The following is a 19,693-nucleotide window of genomic DNA, read 5'->3' as shown; positions in this document are numbered from 1 at the left end:
TGTCACCATCTATTCAATCGTCACGCCCATAGCTGTTGCTTTTGTTAGTTCAACCTTCTTTGTTTAGGCTGATCCTGGGACCAGGAGAGGGATGCGGCTGTTACTCAGCTGGTCTGTACTCTCATGGAACGAGTTGCGGCCGGAGAAAACGCCAATTGCGTTTAACTTTTCCCTTTGCTTCATTATTTTCTTGAGTTAAGGCTCGCCGCGACGCTGGCAGATGCCCGGAACCATATACATGTGATATGGGTTAGATAAGGTGGGAAATAAAATAATGTGAAAGAGCGTCCATCATGAAACCCTGCAATAACCCTTAAACCCATAAGCAAGGTGACTGTCGCCCGTTACCTCGTCCGTTTTTCCCTAATTGTATAGCACTTTGTATGCAAAATTGGCAACCGGAAACAAAAATTGCAAGGAGTTCAGAAATTAAGCGATCTAATAAGGGAGAGAGCCAAGGCAAAAACCAAACTGCAAGCAAAAGCGAATAATAAAATAAGTTAACCATTGTTTATGAAAATATTTATGGATCAACATCTTTTTATTTAAAAAGGAAGTAGAGAAAACGCCGCCAGAAGTAGAGAACAATTACTTGTTCTGAATGACGCTTCTACAGTTATCGGTCGAACCGCCTCACGTAGCCACTTCTCTGCTGTGCTTATGTGGGTGTTTTTCTAACCTTTCGCGGTGAGCGCAGTACGCCTAGAATAGCAGAGTCCTGCGCTCTACGCGGTTCTATGGGACTGGCGGCCGCACAGCGTTACGCAATTCGCGGAACTGTCAAAACTGATCAACAAGGCGAAAATAACTGATATTCGAAACTATAACACGAGAAAGACTGGAGAAGCCGTAAAAAAGCCTGAAATCAGTAAAAAAGAAACCTGGCATAGGACAAACCATGCACTAAAAGATAAGAAGGATCAGCAATCTCGAAGATATAGTCAAAGTAACGGCGGAAAAATTCTAAGCTGACCTGTATACAGTACCCAGAGGAGTCACGATACCTCACTTAGAAACAGTAATGAAAAGGATACAGAAACTCTTCTAATGATGATGATGATAATAGCAACTTTATTGTACCGCCGGACAAGGAGGCCCCTACTCCCCGTCCCCGGCACACAGGCCTTGGGGACAGGCCTATAACTAGCGATGAGGTCAGAAGGGCCCTGCAAGACATGAAACGATGAAGATCGGGAGGAGAAGGTGGAATAACAGTCGACTTAATCAAAGATGGAGGAGACATAATGCTTGGAAAACTGGCGGCTCTTTACACGAAGTGTCTATCGACTGCAAGGGTGCCAGAAAACTGGAAGAATGCAGACATTATACTAATCCACAAAAAAGGAGACGTTAAAGAATTGAAAAATTATAGTACCATTAACTTGCTCCCAGTATTATATAAAATATTTACCTAAATAATATCCAATAGAATAAGGGCAACACTCGATTTTGTCAACCAAGAGAACAGGATGGCTTCAGGAAGAGATACCTTACAATGGATCACATCCATGTCATCAATCAGGTTATCGCGAAATCTGCAGAGTACAATAAGCCTCTCTATGTGGCTTATATAAATTACGAAAATGCATTTGATTCTGTAGAGATACCAGCAGTGATAGAGGCACTACGTAGTCAAGGAATACAGAACGCTAACGTAAAAAGCTTGGAAAATATTGCTACATGCGTGTGGCGTTTGAACGAGGCGCGTGGGCGCCATCACTCCAGAAAAGAGGAGGAAGAACGAACTGGGCTCGCGCTGTGAATCTGACCGGTCAGCGCTGCAACCGTTGTTGTAAATATAATCTGTAAATAGTTTGTCATCTGGAGGAAGAACGAACTGAGCTCGCGCTGTGAATCTGACCGGTCAGCGCTGCAACCGTTGTTGTAAATATAATCTGTAAATAGTTAGTCATCTTACTGACTCGTCCTTCGCGTACGAATATCTACAGAGGTTCTACAGCTACCTTAATTCTACACAAGAAAAGCAGGGAGATACCTATAGAGAAAGGGGTCAGACAGGGAGACACAATTTCTCCAAAGCTATTCACTGCGTGCTTACAAGAATTCAAGCTATTAAACTGGGAAGGCTTAGGAGTAAAGATCGACGGCAAATATCTCAGCAACCTTCGGTTTGCCGATGACATTGTTCTATTCAACAACAATGCAGACGAGTTACAACAATTGACAGGAGACCTTAACAGAGAGAGTGTAAGAGTGGGGTTGAATATTAATATGCAGAATATGAAGATAATGATAAATAGCCGGGCAAAGGAACAAGAGATCAGAATCGCCAGTCGGCCACTAGAGACTGTGAAGGAGTACGTTTACGTAGGTCAGTTAATCACAGGGAACCCTGATCATGAGAAGGAAATTCACAGAAGAATAAAAATAGGTTCGATCGCATACGGAAGACATTGCCAGCTCCTGACTGGAAGCTTACCATTATTATTGAAAAGTAAGGTGTGCAATCAGTGCATTTTGCGAGTGCTGACATATGGGGCAGAGACTTGAGAGCAAGTTAAGGACCGCGCAAAGAGCGATCGAACGAAGATTGCTAGGCATAACGTTAAGAGAGAGAATAATAATAATAATTTAATAATATTTGGGGTTTTACGTGCCAAAACCACTTTCTGATTATGAGGCACGCCGTAGTGGAGGACTCCGGAAATTTTGACCGCCTGGGGTTCTTTAACGTGCACCTAAATCTAAGCACACGGGTGTTTTCGCATTTCACCCCCATCGAAATGCGGCCGTCGTGGCCGGGATTCGATCCCGCGACCTCGTGCTCAGCAGCCCAACACCATAGCCACTGAGCAACCACGGCGGGTTAAGAGAGAGAAAGAGAGCGGTTTGGATCAGAGAGGGAACGGGTATAGACGAGATTCTAATTGACATCAAGAGGACAAAATGTAGCTGGGCAGGTCATGTAATGCGCCGGTTAGATAACCGTTAAAAGCACTTCTTGTTGGGCTAGTTGGTAGCTATTCATTATAAAATATGAAGACGCCAAGTCAACAGACACACACAAGAGAAGAAAACGGGACAGCGCGCCACTCGCAACTGTTTTATTTACAGAACGCAGGCACATATATACTGTAGTCAACACATGCGCACAGAGCAAACATTCTTTAACGCATCTAATCAAACATTCATGACGCACCACGCTCAAGAAACCTCATTTCAGCCTTATGTAATGATATCGAAGTATCGCTCACGCACAGGCTGCCTTTCTTGCCTATGTGATAGGCTTCAACCAGTTCCCTTGCTCTAGTATCTTTACTTCGGGCAAGAATCCGCACATTTGAAGGACGTGGTTCACAACAGCGTGAGGGACAGGTCCCGATGTGCTTAGGCAAATTTGGGCCCTCTTTGCCAATTTGGCGTATTCATATTTTATAATAATAGATAACCGTCGGACCATTAGGGTTACAGAATGGGTACCAAGAGAAGGAAAACGAAATCGAGGACGACAAAACACTAGGTGGAGTGATGAAATTCGGAAATTCGCGGGTGCTAGTTGGAATCGGTTGGCGCAGGACAGGGGTAATTGGAGATCGCAGGGAGAGGCCTTCGTCCTGCAGTGGACATAAAACAGGCTGATGATGATGATGATGGAGGTGGTTGCTCCCCCCCCCCCAAAAAATATAGAATCCTGGGTACGTGCCTGTGCCTTGCAATTGAAGTGTAGGCATAATCTTAGACTAACTTGCGAAACCTGCTCTGAATTCAAGCAAGAGCTCGCGCAGTGTTGCATGAGTGTCTTTAGATGGCTATGAATTAATGTCAATGTTGCACAGTGACTTGTCAACCATCCCTACTGCGTCAGAGGCAAAATATTCAGCCACGTTCTCTATTACGTCGGTAAACGCAGTCGATGTACTGCGGAAAAGGTCTGTATGCTCGTTACTGAACTTGGTGACAAGCACCTGAGAACGGCCATCACTAAGCTGTATCCCACACCTAGCCGCACAAACGCCTGGCGTCAGTAGATGTGATAAGTCACTTTGCCTTCGCGCATTCCGGCGCACATAACTTTGACGAGGACACTGGCTTGCCGAGGAAGCATAGAGGTACGTCCTCATTGCGGAAATAAGCGCGCGCAAGGCGGCGCTCCTCGTTCCGAAGGCCACACCACTGCGCGTTCGCAGTCGCGGAGGGCGGCGGGCAGGCGAGAGTTCTCGCACTCTCTCGAGATGCAGGCCCCGAACACTCTCAGTTTCAATAAATGGCCACAGAGGGCCACAAATCGACCGCGCGGCGCTGCTAAAGAAACAGGCATGGTACACCAATTAAGAAGCCCCCCCCCGTGCGCGCGTTATATCTCGCTAGAGGCACAGTAGTGAGCGCAATTTTAACCTACAAACTTTCTTCGACAATAAACGAAGCATATTTATTACATGACAAAGAGCACGAAACTATCATTTCTAATTTTACATGGTATTCTTTATTACCAACGTTGTTGTTTTTTGCCATTTTAAACCCAAAATAGCGTTCAGCGTCATCGACCTCCCACGTGACCTCTGGCCTAGATTTAACATTTTTACCGTATGTTCGCGTGCGCTGCAGGTACGGATTCTTTCGTTCGTACATCGGTTGGTTATTCTGTGCTAAAACCAGGTTGTTGCGCTTCGATATCTCGCGTTATTTAACTTGTGGTGTAAACCCGAAAGCTAGGTTTCAGTCGTGAACCATATGGAACCCGTCTGCATCGCAATGGGAGCCGGATCCTGCTGCGACTGGGGACGGCAATACCATTGAGTCGTTTAAAATCGCTGCTTCAATCGCTCTGTAATGTATTTGTCCCGTTACCTTACAGGCGGAGGCAAGTTAACGAACTAGATGCTGCATTACATATGCGCAGTCAGGACCCTCCGTTCCTGTTTCCGAAATAAAGTTTCAGTTGAGAGGCCATCGTTGTGCACACATTCACGGAAGAGAAAGCGATATCGGAACGCACGTCACAATGTCCATCTCGTTGCAGCCGTAGCCATGGGTGACTGAGTAGCCTTATCAATGTGTATATATATATATATATATATATATATATATATATATATATATATATATATATATATATATATTTTTTTTTGAGTCCGCCGGCAACTTCTTTCGTCCACAGAACTGAATAAGCCTTTGATAAACTGACGCTAAAGTACTGAATTTAATGTATTAAACAGTTGCACGCATGATAATTTTCCCATATTCCGTACATGTTGGTTCCAAAGGTTCTTGCTGTTCAGTTTTATTTACCTCAGGACATTTATTTTTGCAGTAGTGAAGCGGTGCATCACGTTCATGCAGAAAAAGATTTGATCATTTCTAATAGCTTCACGTTTTTCACGTATTTTCTTGTGAAACCAGCTGTGTGATCTCTTCAAGTTTATAAACGAGCGCACAGATGTTCTCATTTGTGATTTTAATAATACTTAAGCTGTTGACATTCATTGTATTTAGGCAGACATCAATTTTATGGAGAGTAGCAATATTTATTTTCCATGCTGCTTAAGCATCCTGAAAGAAACAGTGTACATTTGCGTGTGTTCTGTATTCGCAAACCATTACAATATATATGCCACACCTTTTTGCATTTCATATTGCAAAATTGTGCTTATTCAATTTCTGATGCAGCCAAAATTTCTGTTCCAGACATGCAGTAATCAGGACGGCACTAGTATAAAGCAACACACTCCATACAGTAAACAGAAGTTGCTGCTTGCTACAGCAAGGTCACTGTGTGGACTTTGGCTGCTACTACAAGGTAAACAAAACCTGGATCAAAAATTAATAGGCTTGATATATGCTGTATTCGCTTGCTAATCCTGAGATACATGTAATTTGTTTGTAGCACATGATATGAACGTTTTTTCATGCTTCAGTTCAGCATAACTGGTTCGAACATAAAAGAAAACACTACATGAGTTTGGATAATCTCTGCTGTATCTTATGTGTCACTGTTCTGCCAAAACAGTCTGTGCCAAGTGCATCTTCGTGATCACGGCAGCCCATATCTACACCAACAGGGAGGGGCTGGAGCCGAATTCACAAGGTTTTACACCTCGAACAAAGAAGCCATTCCAGAAGTATTTGGATCAGATATCAAGTCTACGGACGACTGCGTCAAGAATGAAAAGAGCCTCCGCCATCATTGAACCAGCACGGATATTGGCTGAGCCATCCAGTTACCTCAACAACAAAATTCTCCTGCAACCTCTTAACAAGCACAGACGACGCTGACCAAAAGAATTCCATCAGCTTGCCCTTCCTTAATGAGCTTTCTGGCCTTGCCAATTTCCATTTGTGCCAAATATAATTTTTTTTTCATTGAAAGCAAGCTTTTTCATTATACATTCTTGTTAGAGATCATTCCTCTTCCTCATCCAAACATTAAAGGTCAACCGATGCTTTGCTCATACTTAATACTAGTCACTGTCTAGAAGCATAACATATCTGTAGCAGTATTTTCTTCTGTACGTTGCCATGTCCAATTCCTCTCCTGAAATAGCTGATGCGGCATTGGCGTGTGTCTTGCATTAACTTTTGCACTGTGTGCTATGCAGCATTTAACTTTTCCTTATCTTGTTTGGCTATGCTGTTTGCAAGGTATAGTGGCTTCTTCCTTGAATGCAAGCTTTCTCTTTCGCATGTTTAATGCCTAGTCTCATTGAGGATTGCCATTCTTGCTCGACAGCCTGTGTTCTTGCGCAAGCTACTTGTTGCAGAATGTGGTTTCGCTGCTGTCCGACTTGGTACTCGTCACTGTGTTACGTTTCTCGTATGTCGGAGCCTGGGCCGTCGGATTAGGACACAGGCTCGCTCTCGAATCAAGCAGCGGCTCCTGCAGTCCGCACAGTCACACAGATACCGTGGTGAGTGCTCCCCGTTCCTCGCTTTCCTGCTGCTGCCGCGTGCAAATTTTTCTTGTGGCCTTCCTCGGCCATGATTGATATCCTCTGCTATAGAGGTCTCCCAGATAAGAAACAACACGGGGTAGGATTCCTAATCCATAAGGACAGAACGGGCAACATTGACGAATTCTACAGCATCAACGAGAGGGTAGCAGTAGTCGTAATCAAACTCGATAAAAGGTATAGATTAAAGATAGTACAAACCTACGCTCCAACGTCCAGTCACGACGATGAGGAAGTAGATCAGTTTTATGAAGATGTTGAATTAGCGATGAGAAAAGGGCAAACACGGTATACAGTAATAATGGGGGGCTTCAATGCAAAAGTGGTGATTGGAGAGTAGGGCAATGCAGCAAGTCAACGACCGCTTGCACATTGTTGCCTTTTGACTGATGAATTTGTGCAGTTGCAGTGACTGTGGGAATTTCACTCATCACTTCCCATGGCCAGCGGCCGTCAGTCACCGGCGAAATTATCGCGTCGTGAGACTAGCACGAGGTTCGAGGATCCGACGTCGCTGCACTCTTTAAGCAACAACCCCAAGAAACTCGCTGTCTTCCAGCATCGCAGCGTTTATATTTTGCTCTGGAAATAACGTGCTTAACTGCTGGCCCAAATTGTGCTTGCGGTTTCCATCTTAACTTGAAAATTCACGATAGTTGTTTCTGCCTTACGGTATATATAATGGTTATTGCGCACTGTGAAACGGTCGCCCGGACGTGACGCAACGCTCTCCAGAAAATACGTAGGGAGCGAGTCACTTTTGATTTACGCTCTGACATGGCAGCATCATATTTAATGATCACCATTTACCTTTGCACGATTTTCCGTTTTTGTCGAGCTTGTAGCCAGCAGGGCAGACACACCGGAAGCTACCCTCTGTGTTGAGGCACTGACCCTCGCAAGGATTTTGCGGCGTTTGGCATTCGTCGATGTCTGCGAACAGACAAGATATACGAAGTGAGATATGAAACAAAAAATATGTTCTAAGATAGGCAACACAATTTATGCCAAAAGTGCAAGATATACAAAAATTTAGATGCCGCACAGCGAAGAAGGATCTCCATCGCATTTTCGACTTCTCGACAGGGCGTCTTGCTTGCGACCAGGTTTTTTGTCTGGCACCAGAAACAATGTTCCGTTGTTATGTACCAGTTCGTAAATACACGAGCTAGAGTGTGTTCGAGCTTCCAAACTGATTGCGTAATCGTGTACCTAATAATGAGAACTCTGAAGGCAATTCTAGCAGTATATAGTTGGGTAAACTTAAACGACAAAAGAAGTTAGGAGTCAGTGAAGCCGGAAAAAGCTAGATCTTCGAACCATCCTTATTTATGAAATTTTTCTCATTTCAATCAGTCATGTTTTTTTTTGACGAGAACACATAAATATACTATTGTCAGTAGAACAGACAAAAAAGTGCTAAAGACACTAGTTGGGGTCTGTACTTCGTAAACACTGGTACTTTATTATTATTTCAGCTCAATTTGTAGCGTACTGTCATTCCTTAGGCGTTCACAAGGTCTCCGTACTATATTGATTCGTAAGGAACTAAGGAATATAATCAGAAATGCTAACGCTAGTCATATTGCTGTCTGGTTATCTTCGAAGAAGCTGCTTCTTCAGTCTGTTGTCTAATTTACTTGTCTGGTAAATGCTAACTGGAAATGTAAGGGAGAACGCTGCGCCAGCTTCAGACAAATTCTGTCATCTTGATTACTAAAAAAAATGCTGTCTCTTCCGTAATCGATAACAGATATACGCATGAAATGGCTGCCGACAAAGCACACTGCTTGGAGTAATAACGACGATTATTCACAACCATCCACAGCGCGCCCAACGCTGCTGGCCTGGCCACGCAGAGTGGCGCCATCTCTCGAAGGAGGCGGCGCAAAACCGGCTCCGCGGAACTCACGGGCCGCTGGCGTTTAAAAGCGCACGGGTAACGCTGTCTGAGCGCCGCGAGATGAGAATTGAGTGTGCGGTGCACTCTATCTGGCTTTTGAACGTCCACTAACGGAAATTACAAATAAAAATTCAGCGTACTAGAAGTTACAGCTTGAGTGACATTGTGAAGAAAGATTAGGAAGAACTCGGAAGCAATATTTTTGTAACCTGTTTGGACGGCAACTAGCGTAGGTAATGTAGTTCTGTGCGAAGGGTTGGGGGCCAGAGACCACATTATTTGTAAGTTTCGACTGGTTACCCGAATGATCTCGTTTTGATCTCCTCTGAGCGCCCGGACATCGGCTATGGCTTTTGAATCAAGGTCACCTGAAGGTCGCCGACAAAGGGAGCTAAAAGCCTTTCATGCTTAACATGCGGAGCAAAATGGTGCCAGCCAGGTTCTTAGCGATTACAATACCACAGTCCCCCTAACACCTAGAATACAAATCAACAAAGCGCAATGCTAGACGAAGCAAGTACGACCTCATTGTCGCGGTTTAAAAGAGAACTCGATTATTTTTGACGTGTGCGCTATAGCAGTCGCGGGTCGGATTATTTCATCCAATTTGCTGCTGCTTGTTTCAAAACAGCGGCTTAGTTGTTGAAATGGTAGAATAAATAGATTTCTTCACTGTATCTCTTTAGGGATCGAATAACACAAAATAAGAATGTTAGAATTGCCTGTATGGAATTCTAAAGAGCGCAGGTATTTCAAACCAGACATTTACGTGAGACGCACTTTCTTACGCTGTTCCTGGCCTAAACGCTTTGGCGAGTGCGAATAACATTTCAGCATGACCATTTGTCACAAAATTTAAGCTGGACACGTTTAAGTTATTCAATTCTTTCTTGTAGCGACAGATGTTTTTCCAGCTGTTGTTATAATCGTTAGAATTGGGGCTTTCATTTGTACCATATGCAAAAGACAAATGAAGCGATAGCACATTAGTGGCACATCTGCATGTTTTTCTTGAAGAGTGTGATAATCAAGGGTGCCTGGATCACTCGGACTCTCTATTGGAGGGTAGGGCAATGCAGCAAGTCAACGATCACTTGCACGCTGCTGCCCTTTTGCTGACGAAATTGTGCAGCTGCAGTGAATGTGGCAATCGTGCTTATTGCCTCCCATCTAGCTTCCCATGTATGCTTCCCACTTTGTAGCGCCGTGGGAAAAGCAAAACGTTCGAGGATTCGACATCGCTGCACTCTTTAAACAACATCCACAAGGAACGCGTTGCCTTCTTGTTTTCAGAGTTTCGTTCTGCTAATCGTAGTCTAGGTTATCTACACCGTAACCTTTTCCTCATTCCTCCCTCCATTAAACAACTTGCTTTTCAAACCTTTGTGCGGCCCGTATACCGATGCCATTTATGAGCCCCACCACAATAATCTTATTACCGTCCTCGAGTCATTTATTCTGTCAACGTATTCGCACCCAATTCAAGCATCTCGGCACTAAAAGCCCGAATAAGCTCACCCTCTCTAGCCTCACGCCCTAGAATAGCACGTCTTAACCTTTTTTATAAATTTTTCCACTGTTTGCCTTTTGACAACCCACACATAAAAAAAGCACATCGCATTCCCCGCACCAGTCATTCTAACATTGTATATCCCCCACAAGCCCATACCGTGACTTTTCAGAAATCATTTTTTTCTGCGCACAACTCGAGACTGGAATGCCCTGCCCGCCGAAGCTGCCACTATCATCGACTCCGTTAAATTCAAGCGGCTCATTAAAAATATCGCTTTGTACTTTGTAGTATCTTTCTTTGTCACTAACCTCCCCCCCCTTCCCTCAGGTAATGTCTCAACAAGAGACCTGTGAGGAAATAAATAATTTCACCGCAATTTGTAGCGTACTGTCATTCCTTAGGCGTTCACAAGGTCTCCGAGCTATACTGATTTCTCAATAATATAGTAATAGTAGTAGTAGTAATATAGTAATAACATAGTAGTAGTGATATAGTATAATCGGAAATGCTAATGCTAGTCGTATTGCTGTCTGGTTATCTTCGTAGAAGCTGGTTTTCTATTTTATTTCGTAATTTACTCGTGTCCTAAATGATGGCTCACAATATAGCAGAGAACGCTGCGCCGGCTTCAGACAAATTCTGTCGCCCTCACTTGATTACTAAAACATGCGAAGCAACATGCTACGAGCCAGGTTATTCGCGATTACAATACCACAGCCTTCCTAAGGCTTAGAATACAAATCAAGAAATCGCGATGCAAGACGAAGTAAACACGACCTCATTGTTGATATTTAAAAGAGAACTTGTTTATATTTGACGTGTGCGGGTATAGCATTCGCGGTGCTATAGTCACAGGCACTATTCTTCGATGAATGTTTGCATTGCTTTGCCGGTTCCACCCCAAACTCTGTTTTTCTTGTGTTCAAAGCAGTGTATTTCTTTGCAGTCGCGCAGGGCACTCTTAAGACATCAGTTTGTTGTTTGGAGGCGTTCCGCTTTCTATTTACTGGTTGTGCTGTTGTGCGGAGGCGACATAGAGCCGAACCCAGGGCCCGATACTGCACAGTTTGAACGAATACTTGAAGGTCAAAACACAATATTGAAAAAGCTGTCAGAATGGAGAACAAGTTCTCTGTTGGAATAGAAGGACGGAAGGCTCGTATTGTGTGATTAGAAGAAACAATCGCAGGTGTAGATGACATTCGTTCTACACTGGATAACGTCGAGGCACAGCAGCATAAAAATCAGGCGACATTGTCGGCTTTTGGTTCAAAAATTGACGATATTGAGAATCGTCAAAGGCGGGACAATCTACTTGTTTATGGTTTTGAAGATAGCGATACTGGCGAAAAAGCGACTAAATCACGCGAACTTGTCTCAAACCTGTGCCGCATGAAACTGCAACTCAATGCTGGTAGGATTGAGCGCGCTCACCGGATAGGAACCATTCGCGCAGATAAGCCACACCCAATTATAGTGAAGTTGTCCTCTTTCAAAGAACGCCAACAAGTGTTAAATAATGCATGCAAGTTAAAGGACACGAGCTATATAGCATTTCGGAACATTTTTCACGCGTGTTAAGGGATAAAAGAAATCGTTCATGCAATTTCGCAAAACAGTATAGGCAAGAGGGTAAAAAAGCAGTACTAAAGTTTGACACCTTGTACATGGACAACAAACGCTATCATATTGATAGCGTGACCAACAAAGTGAAGTAGATGTGACAACCAACACTTACTAAGACAAAAGAAATGCTCAGTGTTTTGGTGATAAACTGCAGGAGCATAAGAAATGAAGTCCATTCTTTCCGTATCCTTGTTAGATCAGTTGAGCCATCAATAGTTATTGGCACCTAGCCATGGTTGGACTCGAGCGTCTTGAATTCTGAAGTTTTCCCAGATGGCTATCATTGTTCCAGACGCGATCGAGAATCGAGAGGGGAAGGGGTATTTATTCTTGTTAGCTCAAGCTTATCGTGTGGGCCTCTCGAAGGTTCTACAGCTGATCCTGAGCCTGTTTTTTGCAAAGTGAGGCTATCTAATGGGAAAAGTCTAGTTATTGGACCATATTACCGTCCTTCCGGATCATCATGCGACCAGTTTATTCACCTGTCTGCTTTCCTTGATTCGCTTGAAAACGCTATCATAATACTAGGGGGATATTTTAATCTTCCGCATATAGACTGGTAGTGTGATGACCCTGTAGTGTCGTTCACTGGCCATTTGTATTGGGCATTTTGGGATCTCGTCTGTGATTTACGTTTCAACAGGACATTCGTGATGCATCACGGAACGACGGCATAGGTCATGTAATTGGTTTGTTCTTATGTAATGTTCCAAACATTAAAACGAATGTGAATGTACTGCCCGGCATCAGTGACCATTGTGCTTTACTACTTATATAAACGTTCAATAAGTGTCCGTGCCGAAAAAGGAACACAGAAAGATTTACGTGTATAAGAGGGCTGATTTTGGTGCTATAATTTCGGTGTTTGAGTCATATTTTCCTACCTTTGATGCATTACTTGATGAATTGAACCTTGGAGATAATAATAATATAATAATATTTGGGGTTTTACGTGCCAAAACCACTTTCTGATTATGAGGCACGCCGTAGTGGAGGACTCCGGAAATTTCGACCACCTGGGGTTCTTCAACGTGCACCTAAATCTAAGCACACGGGTGTTTTCGCATTTCGCCCCCATCGAAATGCGGCCGCCGTGGCCGGGATTCGATCCCGCGACCTCGTGCTCAGCAGCCCAACACCATAGCCACTGAGCAACCACGGCGGGTGACCTCGGAGAGTTATGAAAGCTGTTTAAAAACAAGCTTTTTGAATTGCGCGATACATTTGTTCCTACTCATGTTATCTAAACGGTCGCAGAATAAGCCTTGGTTTAACTATCAGCTGCGCACACTAATACAAAAAATTAGGAGAGTTTATGTCTAGTTTCGGAGAACGAAGTCCCAGAATACTTGGTTAGAGCTGAAATGTCTGAAAAGAAGCTTTCAGGGTCTTGCGGAACAGGCCAGGCATACTTATTTTGAAAACGTTGGTGTGAAGTTGCTCAATGATTCCAAAGAGTTCTGGAGAGTATTAGGTGTAACGGTAACGAAAACTATTCTGTCCTCCCCCCCCCCCCCCCTTAAAGGGCTCTGAACCCATCATTGATGCTGATGAAGACGAAGTAAAACTTTTTAGCAATTTTTTCTTCTCAGTGTTTACACCAAAGCGTTCTCACACTGTTCCAGTGATCTTCCAAATGGACATTAATCAAATGCCTGAGGTTATGTTTGGTGTAGAAGGTTTGCATAAATCATTGCAGGAGATGAAGCCGGCGATAGCTTGTGGGCCTCATGACATTTCGGCAGTGATTCTTAAAAACTGTTCTGGAATATTGTTTTTAGTTTTCTCAGTTATTTACAAAGTGTTTGTCTGAGTCTCGTTTACCGCGTGATTGGAAGCTGGCATGGGTTGTACCTATTCACAAAGGCGGATCGAGAAGTGCCGTTGAGAACTACAGACCGGTGTCTTTAACAAGTATCACATGCAAGTTAATGGAACACATAATTTATACTTCAATCATGTCGCATATAGTTAAGCACAGTATTCTAAGCTCTAGTCAACATGGTTTTTGACAAGATTTTTCATGTTCTACACAGTTAGTAGAATTTTTTCATGATCTGACCTCGGCAAAAGACAAAACCAAAATAATAGACTGCATATTTCTATATTTCAAAAAAGCGTTCGATGGTCTGCACATGATCTTCTAATCTCGAAACTTAGGGCCTACAAATTGGACAACAGTGTCATAGGTTGGATTGCCGAATAGCTTCCTGCAAAACAGCAGTCTGTGGTGATGAACGGTGTTTCTTCTGTATATGTTCCAGTGACCTCAGGTGTTCCTCGGGGATCAGTTCTGGGTCCCTTTTTATTTTTGCTCTTTATTAATGATATTGAAAGGGACCTTACGTCTTCATTTAGGATGTTTTTGGATGACTGGGTCATTTATAGCGTCAGAGGTAACGTAAGTGACATTTAATCATAACAGATTTATTTAGATATTACAGGAACATTGCGCAATATGGTGGGAAACGTCACTAAATGTTCAAAACTGTGTTCACGTCACCTTTTCAAGAAACAGCGCATTTCAGTCATGCACTTATACCTTGAGTAATATGGCATAAAAGAAGCTTGACAAATACAAATATTTAGAAATATTAATGACATCTGATGTAACGTGGAACAGGCACATTACGCATATTAAAGATGAGACGATAGGATCATTCGGATTCCTGCGCCGTAACTTCGGTCAGTTACCGGATAAACTAAAAGAGCACTTGTATTTCACCTATGTTCGTAGCTTACTTTATTGCATTTGTATTTGTTCTGATCCGTACACGGCTGATTTCACGGAACAGCTTGAAAGAATGCAGAATAGAGCAGCTATGTTTGTTCTTAATGAGTATGGTAGAAAATTAAGTATCACAGAAAGTAAAATCAAATTATCGTGGCCAGCATTAAAGGACCGGCTAAAATCTCAGGTTGAAATTTTTTCACGCTGTTCATTATTCAAAAACAGTGACTGAGAGATAAAGATACATTAGGTAGCCTACTTATACATTGTTGAAACGCGACCATGCACTGAAAGTCCGCGAGTTTCCTTTCAGGGGTGACGTCGTTAGGTATTCTTTTTTTGTTCGATCAATCAGAGAATGTAATCCTCTTTCAGTGACGTTGTTAATATTGCAAACAGTGATGCGTTTTATCGCGCTTTATGTAAGTCATCACTTGTTTCTTCCTTTATATGAAATCCCCCGGCTGGAATGCCCGCATGGGCGATGCAGGCACGTAATAAATAAAATAAATAAACTACTACATTGTGAGTTACTCATGGTGATAATGATTTCTCGGCATCCCCTTTGAAATGGGGCGTGGACAACTCGTCACCTCACAGTTAAAAAACACGTGCCCTCTGTGGCTGGATCAAACTGCGGTCTGACCCAACCGCACGACGGCACGGACCTCGCGCCAGCTCGAGACGGGACGCGCGTGGCAGCGCGGGTGCGCCACCACGGCGCCAGAGACGAAGGAACGAAATGCAGAAATTGAGAGGATTTGATTGACCGCTTCACATAGATTCCAAGAGTTGCCTTGAATCCGCGTGAACTACGTCTTGACGATTTCATTTTAAAGAACACCGCATTTACTTCAATCAATGTTGAAGAAGGTAACACCTTCGCTAACCTGAATCTGTGTGAGGCACGGCGAGCGTGTGGAATTGCAACCGCATTCTTTCCCGCGTTATCTCCGAGTTTTTTTTCCTTGTATCCATCATTGCTATTCGCTAGCTTATCGCGCACAAATGAAATTACTGCGTCGGTACAATGCACATCTACAAACCTATCGACATAGTTATTGACACTTTGTTCCGCTAGGCAATGGCAGATTTCGCAGTCGCGAAACAAAAAAAAAATTGTACTGGGCGGACTAAGCACGCACTTTGTTCATTCCAGGCAGTCCAAAACAACGCTGCCCTATGCTAGATCATTCCAAGTCATCGTGCAAAAAATTATAATGTGCATGACCGCGTTGCGGAACTCCGCATCTGTTGTCCTCTTGCAACAGAAGCGCGCATCTTAAACTATAGAACAACAGGCTAGCCTTCACAGCAGGCCCCTGAAGCTGTCACTAAGCCGCGACCCTTCCCACAGAAGTTCCCGTCTTTCAGCGCCCAATAGTCGTATGAGTCGGATTTTCAAGAGAAAATGTCATTCGAAAACTACGAATGCACAATTTCTGACTAGTACAAAAACTAACAATTCTTCAATCCACATGCAAACATTCGAGCACTCGCACGCTCTTATTTCGTCTGGCTGTGTGTTCTTCGACCACGTTCTCGAGGCCAAAGCTGAGGATGCTCTGGGTAAGAATGCGACGACGAGTGAAGCGTTCTTGTAGTTGGCCTAATTGGCTTGATCTTGCGGTAGTCAGTGCTTTTTCACGCATCTATCCTGCGGCAAAAGTAGAGATCCATACGACACATTTTGTGGCAGCTCTGCATGCTGTGTTGTATTAAAGCGCAGCTTTATTTGCCCCTTCCTTCGACTTTCGCACTGCTGAGTCTGCTGTTGTCCGGCACGTGGCTGACGCCGCACATGTCAGGACGTAGTTGAGACGCACGCCACTAAGGCCGGCCGTGTCGGGACGTGGCCGAGACGTGGTTTGTTGCGTACTCCAGGGTAGCGTACCGTACTGCTGCCGAGAAGTAGCGGCGCCTGCCTATCGAAGCTCGACCAACATTACTTTTTGGGTAGCGTGGCGTTGTCGGCGGGCTGCAGGCATCCGGTAGGCCATGGCTACCAAACGGGCGAGACGATTTGCTAGTGCGAAACTTGCACTATTTATTCAAAGGTAGTTGAAATAAAATAAGAAAAGCATGAAGTATGAAGTCTCAAGCATGAAGTCTATCAAAGTACATTTCGGAGCCCCTTAAATAGGCTCTCTACAAGTGTGGGCGGGATCTTGCTTCCGTCGAATGACACGTGACAGGCACGGAGAGAGGGCCCCTCCTCCTGCAATACCGAGCACGGGAAGGAGAAGTCGAACCTCTTTTCGACGAATCCGGGGAGCGGTCATTCACCCGACCTTCTCCCCGGATTCGACAGGAGTGTGGCACGAAGGAAAGATGACCAGAGAAGCTCCTGTCAAGATTTACGCCGCGTCGCGTCTGCACGATGCCCTGGACGCCTAATTAGGCATGACGCCTAACAAATGCTGTGCAGGAGCTGCCGCGCTTGTCTCCGTGCCCACCCGAAACACCAACGACAGTGGAAGGGGGTGGGGAGAGTGCTAGCGAAGGAGTAGAGAGAGAGAGAGAGAGAGAGAGAGAGAGAGGAGATAGTTTTGTGAGCTACAACGCTACAACCCAGAATGGCGCCGAAGCGTGCAATTAGTGCCGACGAGGCGAAGGCTCGCGTAACGCGTTGAGCGGTCCAAGAACAAACACAAGCGGAGCAGGCAAGGTAACATTTCACATCCCGTCACGACTGTCGTATGCCGTCACTATATCAGCGCCAAATAACGTCAATGAATGGAAATAGCAGACAAAGATTCGCTTACATCGCTTCCCGCAGTGCATGGAATCTGGATTTTTTTTGCACAATGCCCTTGTCAATTACGCTGATCTTAAACCGATCAAATTTGACTGCACAGCCAGCATTATGGAGATGTAAACGAAGCATAGCTTCGGTAATCAACGGCACCAAGTCTACCACGGTAAACTTGAGCATCTGCTAGCCTTTCCAGATAATCGTCTTGGCCATCCTCTTGCTCGGCTGACAACTCGTCGCCAACTCGTGTCATGTATGATCTATACCGAGCCAGTGTAAACAGCCTACGTTACACTCCCACACAGGATGAGAGTTTTATGAAAATGCACTCAGACGCCGGATACCATAAAACGCAAAAATATTACGAGAGCTTCACAAAATGAAATAGCCTTGCGCATTCGTTGCACCCAATTCTACAATATGAACGAAAAACTCCTTCTGAGCGATTGAACAGTTGCCTGGTTGTGAACTTGTGCTTAAATCCGGTGATAATTGCGACACCTGTTTACGTGCCATTATTTTAGAAAGGTTCTCCAAAATATGTAAAATGAAACATGAGTCGGTATTTTTACTGAAGTCACCGGGTCAATATAATGTGACTCAACTTAAACTCGCGGTTATTGTGAACACTCCCGAGAAAAGCGTTGTGTAATAAATAATGTTGTGTGAATATAAATTAATGTTTCGCACGAGGTGCCGAGAGAAACATGCCGATCGATGCCCAAATCATATCATTTGTTACACTGAATTTGAAATTGCGAATTATTACCTATGCACTTTGTCCCGTTGACCGTATAACCACGCTTGCAGAGGCAGTGTGTGGTTTTTCCATCGAAGTAACAGTAATGGTCGCACCCGCCGACGTCATCTTCGCAGTGGTTTTTTGTTGTGGGTTGGCTGATATGGCGAACAGCTGGTAAACCTGAAAACAATAAAGAAAGCATTAACCTGTAAAATGACCTCGAAACACTCATACCATGAAGAAAAAGCGAGATAAACTATCAGTGTTTTTTTTTTTCCTTTGAGCGGAAACCATATGAAGTATCTCGAATATAGAGGGTTGCCCCAGCTAAGTTTAGCCAGAATTCAAATATATGACGATGCACGCTAAGAGGACGCGAACAAATATATGTTGCTGACTATTTATTGTACGGAGTAAGACGCACAATTTTTTTTCTATTCAGCTTAATTGCATAATTGGTCAAGATTAATTAACAAACTTCCCAAGCAACAAAATTTAGCCAAGAATTCTAATTAGAACGATCTAGAGCGCTTTGCAAAACGTCCGATTAAACTGTAACTTTCTATCTATTAGGTATTATTAGTGTTTTTCAGATGCCCACATAAAAAGAAAAATACCACGGGACTTGCCCACTTGCGCGTCGGGATGGCAGCGCTCCCGAGCGTTTCTCGCGCAAGTGAGCACGACACCTAGCAGTGTGTGCTGCCGCTTAAGAGGCGGTAGGGCAGTGACGCAGCCGTTGGCTGTGCGATTTACGCCACCGATGAGCTGTTCGTGATAGCGATCAGCAGGTGCAGGGCAGCACACCCGGCTAAATGCTATCTTCGTTTGTACGCGGATCATATACAACAACGGATCGCTCTACAACATTCTAATTGGAATTTTTTTGCCTAACTTTGTTGCTTCCGAAGTTGGTTAAATATCGTCATCGTTGTCGTCGTCATCATCAGGCTATTTATGTCCACTGCAGGACCAAGGCCTCTCCCTGCCAATTAACCCTGTCCTGCACGAACCGATTCCAACTAGCACCCGCAAATTTTCTCATTTCGTCGCACCACCTAGTCTTCTGCCCTCATTTACTGCGCTTCCCTTCTCTTGGTACCCATTCTGTCACCCTAATGGTCCAATTAACGGTTATCTAATCTGCGCATTACATGACCTGCCCAGCGCCATTTCTTTTTCTTAATGTCTATTAGATTATCGTCTCTGATCCAAACCGCTCTCTTTCTGTCTCTTAAAGTTATGCCTAGCATTCCTCGTTCCATCGCTTTCTGCGCGGTCTTTAACTTGTTCTCAAGCTTCTTTGTCAGCCGCCAAGTCTCTGCGCCATATGTCAGCACCAGTAAAAAGCACTGATTGTATACTTTCCTTTTCAATAATAACGGTAAGCTCCCAGTCAGGAGCTCACGATGTCTGCCGTATGCGATCCAACCCATTTTCATTCTTCAGTGAATTTCCTTCTAATGGTGAGGGTTCCCTGTGATTAGATGACCTAGGTAAACATACTCCTTCACA

At 44.1% G+C, this 19,693-nt stretch overlaps 1 protein-coding gene across 11 annotated transcripts in view; it reads right to left on the bottom strand.

Moving 5' to 3' along the window:
- LOC142578610 (uncharacterized) overlaps positions 1–19,693 on the bottom strand; it is a 307,117-nt gene that overhangs the window by 231,331 nt on the left and 56,093 nt on the right. For 9 of the 11 annotated variants that reach the window (XM_075688019.1, XM_075688020.1, XM_075688023.1 and 6 more), the window contains exons 4-5: positions 18,206–18,358; positions 7,719–7,841 (exon numbers count right to left, since the gene is read on the bottom strand). In XM_075688019.1, coding sequence (XP_075544134.1) covers positions 7,719–7,841; positions 18,206–18,358 — 276 coding nt within the window. The remainder of the gene's footprint in view (positions 1–7,718; positions 7,842–18,205; positions 18,359–19,693) is intronic. The other 2 variants (XM_075688015.1, XM_075688022.1) reach the window with 1 other exon arrangement.

This window comes from Dermacentor variabilis, chromosome 4 (genome assembly GCF_050947875.1).
Source record: "Dermacentor variabilis isolate Ectoservices chromosome 4, ASM5094787v1, whole genome shotgun sequence".
Taxonomy (NCBI): domain Eukaryota; kingdom Metazoa; phylum Arthropoda; class Arachnida; order Ixodida; family Ixodidae; genus Dermacentor; species Dermacentor variabilis.
The sequence above is the reverse complement of the archived record's forward strand: the minus strand, read 5'-3'. Positions and strand labels throughout refer to the sequence as shown.